Genomic DNA, 10,553 nt, shown 5'->3' on the forward strand with positions numbered 1-10,553 from the left:
TTACATACAAAATGCAACTTTATTAACCTTCATGCCTAATTCATATACATGTATATGTTTCAACTCGGTTTAATTTAATTTCACAGCTCCATCCATACGAAAAAATACAAAGATAAAAGCAAAAAGCATTGACAGAATATTTAGACAACTTTTGTAAAACAGAAAGAAAGAACAGAAGAAAAACCTTTGAACCTCTTTCAACCTTTGAAAAACATTGGGATTCCGAATTTGTTCCCAGAATTCCTTGAGCTAACGACTCCCTTTGAAGCATTGTGGGGCATATCACAATTTTACGGTAAGAATGAAAAGCTCTGAATACATTTACAATACAGTCACTTYACATGAATACAGGAACAACAATTACTGTACGTAATAGCAGTAAACTTGAAACAAAGGCATTGGCATCACTACGTAATTCTTCAAAAACAGAGATAAAACAAACACAGAATTGATACAGAAATTAAAGAAATATTGAACGGATACAGAAGTGTAATCAGAATTCTTTCAAAGGGCGCTCCCCAAGGGTTGGTATTCCGGCCTTTACATATTCAATACAGCATTCCCTGCGAACCGCAATAAATTCAATCAGGTAATTCAAATGTCTTTCACTCTCTTCTGTGATTTCGCACACTGCAGTAGGGTGTGGCTGATTATGAAAAAAACGAAGTAGTTGCACCAATGACCAGTGTCGGAGAGGTCAAAACCCAAATGATACGATAATGATAAAATAATTACATTCCCTAAGTGAAGTTTATATTGTAAATACATCCATACAAATAATATGCAGCTTTCATGGGACAAACATACAGCATGTTAAAGGCTGACATTTGAGGATACTGTATTGAAAAGATGGGGTAAGGCTCAGTGCATTGAAAATAAACTGAACAATGGGAGTCTGGGTTTTTCCAAAATGGTCTCAGAGTTTTATGTTTTACAAATACATCTCTGTCTGAGTATCAATTCAAGGGTTTATATTTGAATGTATATGATACGTGTTAGTTGTGAAATAGTTTATGTGCATGATTTTCAGAGATTCGCTGTGACAGGAGGCACTATTCATTATTGCATAACTTTGACCCTGCTTACCGTTAAATAATTAAAAAACGTTCGTAAAAACGTTTTATTATGCCAAAGGGGAGTGGTAATGCATGCATACAATACGCCTCTGTGTACACATGCTAAATATTAGTTATAACTTTCAAGTTCAATTTAAAGAAAATATATGTAGAATTTGGATAAACGTTGATATGAATCTGTACTTGTAATTGTAATATTCTTCAACTCAACATGGCTGGGTAGAGAAAGACATTAAAAGTTTGATCAATTTATAAAAGCAATTATCATATTGACTATATTTATATGAAAACATTCTCTTGTTTTGAGAAAGAAGAAAATCACGAACCAAAATGCACATTTCTGACAGATTTGATCATTTATATGAGTATTTTAGATAACAAAACTGTTTAGAATCAATAGCCCCATCTTACTGTATATCAAATCAGATAAATTAGCATCTCTGAAAAATACTTTACATATATAAATGTATTCCCTTGTATCTAATAATCAAAGCCCTATTTTCAAATGTATATACAGGCTGTAGAACAGAGTTATCATTTTTATTCCCACTATCACATATATTAAAACATTTCAAAATATATATATTTTTACAGAAAATCGTTAAATGCAAGATGAAGTGCCCCTCATTTCAGAAAAGTACAGCATATGAATAATAAAATGTTTAAAATTATGACTATGTATAAATGGACTTCATTAATGAAATAATTTTAAAATGATACTTCATAACAAACAAGTTGCCGATGATATGCTCGGGCCAAAAAAGGCCAACGAAATATTCACATGTACACAAACAACATATAACAACATAATATGACATATATTATAATACTTCAGAAAACCAAAAGGAGAGAGACAAATTCGGCATAATATGTTTCTGATAAATATTTCTTTGTTCCGGTAAGGATGTGGTTTTGAATTAGGACAGTACCACTGGTGTATGCGTGTGTTATTAAATCACTAAGCATATGCTGCAATCTCAAAAACTTTGTCTATAAGCACTTGAGTCGACAAAACCTTAACTTACTGACCTTCTGAAATCAGCCCCTGAAACTGTAAGCAGGGATCCAGCATACTCATACTGCACTACAAAAATACTTTGAACACATACAATTATCATACATGTGGGATTCTGTTGAGAATAGCTGATAACAAGGTCAGATCTATGTCCAATATTGTAAAAAGGAAAATCTGATAACTTCGCTGTGATAGGACAAGTTGCCGATATTGCTTTCATGTATCTCAGAAAGGTTTATGTAGTGCTATTTGTATGTCCATAGACATCTCTTTCCAATCGGCTGGATAAATTGTCTTTAACTGGTAGTTTGCAGGTGATGTCAAACAAWATGCAAAATATAAGTGGTTGACGTCATTGCGCTGACTAATGAAAGTTGAGCCACGTTTTTTTTCTCAGAAATACCTCAGTTATATATAGCCATAAATCTTTATACGGCTTACTATAAATCTCTTTATAGGAGTAGATGTCTTTTTACTCCATGTACAAACGGAAAATTATCAAAATGTGGTTTTAGTGTGTTGAATAAACCTTAACACTGAACATGGTAGATAAGTATCTGTCATCGGTGCATGACAAACGACAAGTAAAGGTGGACCTGAAGCTGGATCTGAAGACCTCACATCATGATTTGTGTATGTGTGATTAAAAAAGACACTGCTCCCAGCCATAGAAAGCTACAGGGCCAACTGTCTGTGTATATTGTGTACTACAGTGTATTACATTATAAAGAATGTAGAAAAGTTATGTTTTTTTYCCTTCATTTTGGCACTGTACACTCATAGAAAAAATTGTTCCAAAACGTTTATTCAAGCTTTTCCCATAGGAGAACCCTTTTTGGTTYCAGGTAGAACTCTTGTGGGTTCCTCCTCGAACCAAAAAATAGTTTTTCAAAGGGTTCTCCTATGGGGACAGCYGAAGGTTCCAGATAACACTTTATTCTAAGAGTGTAGGTCTGTTCATAGATACATTTAGAAAAACCCGTTCCCCCTCAACCACCAATCATTAATGTGACATTTTCCACACAATTTACAGGGAGGGGGTAACCAAAATAAGTGAGTTTKCCTAGAATATTGTTCTGTAGAAATATAGACATTTGTAGTATAGAATAGAAACAAAGAAGTGGAACTGGTAGAAATCGGTCTGTGATTGAGGACTTATTTGTCTATGACATCAGCAACYAGAACAAGGGTACAAACACATTTCCCTCTACCGAATGTATTGCTCTTCTACTGAACTCGAGTAACCGAGTGGCTTAGCCCTCTGATCTAAATGTATGCACGCGTGACTGTAAGTCGCTTTGGATAAAAACATCTGCTAAATGGCATATATTATATTATTATTAACTAAACCCAAGATGTGTTAGCTCTAGACTACTAACACACAAATGATCACAATGCCAATCCCTCTCACTGTAAAGAGCAGGGCTACAAAACAAAATCCTTGAACATTATGGAATCGTCATATAAGGTGTCAATCTGTAAGGTGCTTCAAATGCCAGATATGTTAATTTGATTTGTTTTAAAGTTCATTGCACATTGAGGTGTGGATTGATCTTTATTTGTGTAATTGATCAAAAGCAGGCATACACAGCAAGATATAATAAACAAAAAACTAAAGAAAGTCTCGATATTGAAACTAGATTTACCCAATGAGATTGCTAATCACAGCACAAAATGCACCAATAAAGTTTTTTTAAATCAAATGTTTCAAAGAAGCTCTAGGTGCAATGCGGTTGAGTCATGTGCTAACAAAAACCATTGGATAAAAAAAACATGTATACTAAACCTGTATTTATTGTAATATGCGTGGATGTGAATGAGAAGTAAGGTTGCTGATGCTCTCTGTGTATATACTGTACTCTTTAATCTCAGTTGCTGGTTTGCTGACATTGGGTTTCGGGTTAACGCCGCCCCTTAACAGCTTCTATATCACTGGCCCACTGGGATGCCTYTGATACTTCTGAATCTAGAACACTGGTACTACAACTCATTCTAGAATGCTGATTCGAGRACACTCACACCAGTTATTACGGGTACAATCAATGAGTGGATGGCGCCCTCTGCTGCCGGTTGTCCTGAAGCACAGAGAGGCAGGGAGCTGCTATAGGGAGTGAACTGGGAAACAATACTCGCCATGGACGAACCAGAATCTGTGTCTGTTTATTCCATTTTCCAATGCAAGGCCAAGGTCTGCCCTATACTTCAAAGACACACATGCACACAGCCCTTCCATCAAGCCATCCAATCCTCAGTTCTTTCACATTATAGATGCGAGAAAAGCAGCCATTCTGAACGATATAACCAAAACAAAGACACCAAGAAGAACGGTTGCGGTTAAGGTTCCTGTCCAAATGAACGAAGAAGAGCAATACTCCTTCCGAGAAAAACTCCAAAATGAAACCATTTAAGAACAGTGCTGAGAAAAAAGACAGGTTTACATCAAAACTCCAAAATGATAATWAAAGAGCATTTTCCAGTTCCGACCCTCCTCAGTCACTGAGGATCCAGAACCAACCCTGTTTTTTTTTCTCTGTGGACAAACAGATGCCTTTCTTTGCATTTTACTCTGCTCTTCCCACCGCCTCACGGACAGACAGCGGTGTGTGTCCAGTCCAGCTGAACCACATTGAGGGAGAGACCCTGCTCCCCCGGCGGCACTGTGTGTGTGTAAGTGTGTGTGTATGCTCCTTCTGATGACATCATCACCCTGTAACTGTCTCACACCAGCATGTGTCTCCGTCGGTGCAGGGCCAGGTGGTCTGAGCGCGAGAAGCTGCGGTCACAGTCCGCACACTTGAAGGGCTTGACGCCTGTGTGTTTCCGGTAGTGGCGAGTCAGCTCGTCAGAGCGGGCGAACTTCCACGTGCAGCCATCCCAGGTGCATTTGTATGGCTTCTCACCTGGACAGGTCAACACAAACAGACAGAAACAGAGACTTGGTAAAGTAATGACTTTCGCAACATACAATTCATGTGCACACATTTTTGTATTGCCTAATGATTTCTCTTTTTCTTCTAAAACAGTCTTTACAATATGCTTGGAAAGTGGAGACATCACAAACATAAAAGTTTTGTAAACATTACTGGAAACAGCTTACCGTTTTGGAGACGGTGCTTGCTAACAAAGAGATTTGCAGTGATTAATTAACTGTAAATACTGTAAGTTAATTGTGTCGCCCCACAGTTAAGCTAAAAACACACCAAGGATACTGACGGCCAAGGTACTTAGCAGCTCTGACTATGTCAGCAGTCACTTTATTTTTATATAGCTCAGATCATCAACCATTCATGGCTCGCTCGGAGGAGGTGGTCAGAGACATGGCGGTGCCAGGCGAACAACCTCTCCCTCAATGTCAGCAAAACAAAGGAGCTGATCGTGGATTACAGGAGACGGAGGGGCAAACATGCCCCCATCCACATCGATGGGGCTGTAGTGCAGCCGGTCGAGAGCTTCAAGTTCCTCTGTATCCACATCCCTAAGGAATTAACATGGTCCACACACAACCACACATCTGTGAAGAGGGCACGACAGCACCTTTTCCACCTCAGGAAGCTGAAAAGATTTGGCATGGGCCCTCAGATCCTCAAAAAGTTCTACAGCTGCACCATTGAGAGCAACTTGAATGTCTACATCACCGCTTGGTATGGCAACTGCAAGACACCCGACCGCAAGGCACTACAGAGGGTGGGTACGGCCATCCAGGACCTCTGTAGCAGGCGGTGTCAGTGGAAGGGCCAAAACATTTTCACCGACTCCAGCCACCCAAGCCATAGACTGTTCTCTCTGYTACAGCACAGCAAGCGGTACTAGTGCACCAAGTCTGGAACCAACAGGACCTTGAATAGCTTCTACCCCGAAGCCAAAAGTCTGCTAAACAAGACTGCTAAATAGCTGATCAAATGGCTACCTGGACTACCTGCACTGGCCCTTTGTTGCACTAACTCTCTTGCACTGACTCTATGCACACACACTGGACTCTACCTACATACTCACACATATTTACACTGACACCCCAACACACACATACACACACACTGGACTCTACCCACAATCTCTTGGCAGGTTTGTTGTGGTGCCATATTCTTTCCATTTTTTAATAATGGATTTAATGGTGCTCCGTGGGATGTTCAAAGTTTTGGATATTTTGTATAACCCAACCCTGTTCTGTACTTCTCCACGACTTTGTCCCTGACCTGTTTGGAGAGCTCCTTGSTCTTCATGGTGCTGCTTGCTTGGTGGTGCCCCTTGCTTAGTGGTGTTGCAGACTCTGGGGCCTTTCAGAACAGGTGTACGTATACTGAGATCATGTGACAGATCATGTGACACTTACATTGCACACAGTTGGACTTTATTTAACTAATTATGTGACTTTCGAAAGTAATTGGTTGCACCAGATCTTATTTAGGGGCTTCATAGCAAAGGGGACGAAAACATATGCACGGACCACTTTTCCATTATGAATTTTTTGCATTTCACTTCACCATTTTGGACCATTTTGTGTATGTCCATTGCATGAAATTCAAATAAAAATCCATTTAAATTACAGGTTGTAATGCAACGAAACAGGAAAAACACCAAGGGGGTGAATACTTTTGCAAGGCACTGTAGCCATGTTACATGTTACTTGTTAACTAAAACAATACATCTGCAAGTTGTAACTCATTTTTAAGTAATTTTTTCTTCTAGAGCAATTCCTTGTTACATATTTTACATCTAGCTAAGGAGTTTTGAGTTTGAAGGAACATTATTTTTAGTTTATAAATGTTTTATAATACTCAGTTTGAACGACAATGTGCACAAAAATTGTCCATTAGCGAGATAGCTAGATTGCTAACTGAGTCAGTCAAACGAATGGGATGGTAACGAGCAATAATGCTAAACATTAGCTAAATGCTTCCTCCATAAGCTAGCTATCTAGCCACTGTAGCTAGTAACACACCCATGATACTGATGGCCGAGGTATTTAGCACCTCTGACTAGAATGTCGGGAGTCAAAATCACCAACTAGTGAGGCAGCTGTTCTGACAAAAGCAGTGGTGGACAGAGTGAGCTCGAGCCAGACTTATGCCATGTTCATGTCATGTCGGGAACTTGTAAATAAGTCCTTCCAACTGGAAAAAAATGCACCTGGATGCCCCTCCAACTCATAATTAGGACTAGGAAACTCGGGTATGACCTCTGGATCACAGTCTTTCCCACATGATGAACTCTGACATCACACACCACTGAAAATGTCAACAACCATGGCCACAATTTTGKCTGTCAATGGTGAGAATGGTTCTWGTGTTCCTTCCRAGTTCTGAGCATGTGRACTCTACAAGTCATTCCTCCGATCACTCCTACATAACGTGAACGTGGCATYATACTGCGAGTGCCRGTTTTMTAGCTAGCTAAATGGTTAGCRTCGGCAKTCACTAGCGCAACATATAAACTACAMATTTGGCTAGATGGAACTGGCAGTGTGGGATAATGGARAGTGAATTATATTATTTCGTCAACATCTTGCCAGCTAGTGGTTACCTAGTTGTGGCTATCTAGCTATCAACAGGGCTTTCTTCAAATTATAACTAGCAACATTAACKYAGCTAGCTAACATTGGCTATATAGCAACATGATCCTACTACGTGCCAACGGAAACAAAGCTTAAGAAAGCACCACTACTGCAACCTTCTGGTCTGGAGTATTTTAAACAAGTCTAATATTTTTTGGGACAAATTATGAAGGCTTTTGTTTTGTTTACTACTTTGTGAATGAACTGTTAGCTATAGATTGAATTAAAAAAAATCAAATAACATTTTATTTGTCACATGCTTCGTAAACTAACAGTGGAATGCTTACTTACGGGTCATTTTCCTACAAATCGGTGTTAAAGATAAATATAAAAATAGTGACATAAGGCATAAATACACAGTTTATAACGAATATCAATAAAGTGACATTTAAAAATGTTTCTACTTCATATMTATAATCTCCGGCACAACGCCAACATCAACATATGTGAAAATTGCACATTTCTATGTAGTAAAAGAAATGGAGGAACATGACATCATCGGTGTGCATCGTGTGATTTTAATTAATTATGAGTARATATTGCCTACTAATTGCCGACTAATTGTCTACTAATTTGTTGATGATGTGAGGGGGTTGATGTTACCAGTACAGAAAAAGTACCCTCTTTTCTCCTTCTCATTGTTGCTTCTTTCATGCTCTCTGAAWGGCTCATAGTCAAGTCGTTGGGCAAGCTGACTACCCATTTTGAAACAGCAAGAGAAGCCACAGTTCATCAGGTGGTCTCATAGACTTAGACGCATCATAGTAAATTCAATTCAGAGTAAATGAAACACTCGTAATGGTATGATATGTTACGTTTGGTATGGTTACATAACATAGAAGGTTACTTAAGGCAAAACAATAAAAGTAGGGTGGGTGGTTGGTGAGAATGTGATGCGTATAATGTGAACTTCTAGTATCCAAAAGGTTGCATGTTCAAATCTCATCACGGATAACTTTAGCATTTTAACAAATCAGCAACTTCGCAACTACTTAAAACTTTTGAGCTATTTTGCAAGTACTTAGCGTGTTAGCTAACCCTTCCCCTAACCCTAACCATAGCCCTTTAACCTAACCCCTAACCCTAACTTTAACGCTAACCTTAAGCCTAAACTTAACCCTAAACCCAAACCGTACGTACATATTCCAACTAGAAGCCATGGATTACAGGAAACATATGCACCGAGCTAAAGGCTAGAGCTGCCGCTTTCAAGGAGTGGGACACTAATCCGCACGCTTATAAAAAAATACCGCTATGCCCTCAGACGAACCATCAAACAGGCAAAGAGTCAATACAGGACTAACACTGAATCCTACTACACCGGCTCTGACGTTCGTCGGATGTGGCAGGGCTTGCAAACTATTACGGACTACAAAGGGAAACCCAGCCGTGAGCTGCCCAGTGACGGAAGCCTACCAGACGAGCTAAATTACATTCATGCTCGCTTCGAGGCTTCGAGGAAAGCAACACTGAAGCATGCATGAGAGCACCAGCTGCTCTGGACGACTATATGATCATGCTCTCCATAGCTGATGTGAGCAAGACCTTTAAACAGGTCAACATTCACAAGTCTGCGGGGCCAGACGGATTACCAGGGCGTGTACTCAGAGCATGCGCAGACCAACTGGCAAGTGACTTCACTGACATTTTCAACCTCTCCCTGACCCAGTCTGTAATACCCACATGTTTCAAGCAGACCACCATAGTCCCTGTGCCCAAGGCTATGAAGGTAACCTGCCTAAATGACTACCGCCTCGTAGCACTCATGTCGGAAGCCATGAAGTGCATTGAAAGACTGGTCATGGCTCACAACTACACCATCATCCCTGAAACCCTAGACCTACTCCAATTCACATACCACCCCGACAGATCCACAGATTACGCAATCTCCAATCGCACTCCATACTGCCCTTTCCCACCTGGACAAAAGGAACACCTATGTGAGTGCTGTTCATTGACTACAGCTCAGCGTTCAACACCATAGTGCCCACAAAGAGCATCACTAAGCTAAGGATCCAGGGACTAAACACATCCCTCTGCAACTGGATCCTGGACTTCCACGCTGATCCTCAACACCGGTGCCCCTCAGGGGTGCGTGCTTAGTCCCCTCCTGTACTCCCTGTTCACCCACGACTGAGTGGCCAAGCACGACTCTAACAACATCATTAAGTTTGCTGATGAAACAACAGTGGTAGGCCTGATCACCGACAATGATGAGACAGCCTATAGGGAGGAGGTCAAAGACCTGTCAGTGTGGTGCCAGGCCATCAACCTCTCTATCAATGTGAGCAAGACAAAGGAGCTGATCGTGGACTACAGGGAAAGGAGGGCCGAACAGGCCACCATTTACATCGACGGGGCTGTAGTGGAGCAGGTTGAGAGTTTCAAGTTCCTTGGTGTTCACATCACCAACAAACTATCATGGTCCAAACACACCAAGACAGTCATGAAGAGGGCACGACAAAACCTTTTCCCCCTCAGGAGACTGAAATGATTTAGCATGGGTCCCCAGGTCTTCAAATAKTTCTACATCTGCACCATTGAGAGCATCTTGACCTGTTGCATCACCACCTGGTATGGCTACAACTCGTTATCTGACCGTAAGGCGCTACAGAGGGTAGTGCATATGGCCCAGTACATCATTATGGCCAAGCTTCCTGCCAGCCAGGACCTATATACCAGGCAGTGTCAGAGAAAGGCCAACAAAAATTGTCAAAGACTCCAGCCACCCTAGTTATAGACTGTTCTCTCTGCTACCGCACATCAAGCGGTACCGGAGCACCAAGTATAGGTCCAAAAGGCTCCTTAACATCTTCTACCCCCAAGCTATAAGACTGCTGAACAATTAATCAAATGGCCACCCAGACTATTTACATTGACCCCCCCCTTTGTTTTACAACTGCTGCTATTC

At 40.6% G+C, this 10,553-nt stretch overlaps 1 protein-coding gene across 2 annotated transcripts in view; it reads right to left on the bottom strand.

Moving 5' to 3' along the window:
• LOC111959440 (Krueppel-like factor 12) overlaps positions 1-10,553 on the bottom strand; it is a 187,176-nt gene continuing 176,623 nt past the window's right edge. For both annotated transcript variants that reach the window (XM_023980986.2, XM_070437678.1), the window contains exon 6: positions 1-4,991. In XM_023980986.2, the coding sequence (XP_023836754.1) occupies positions 4,810-4,991 (182 nt within the window). In that variant the 3' untranslated portion in view covers positions 1-4,809. The remainder of the gene's footprint in view (positions 4,992-10,553) is intronic.

This window comes from Salvelinus sp. IW2-2015, linkage group LG36 (genome assembly GCF_002910315.2).
Source record: "Salvelinus sp. IW2-2015 linkage group LG36, ASM291031v2, whole genome shotgun sequence".
In the NCBI taxonomy this organism is placed as follows: Eukaryota; Metazoa; Chordata; class Actinopteri; order Salmoniformes; family Salmonidae; genus Salvelinus; species Salvelinus sp. IW2-2015.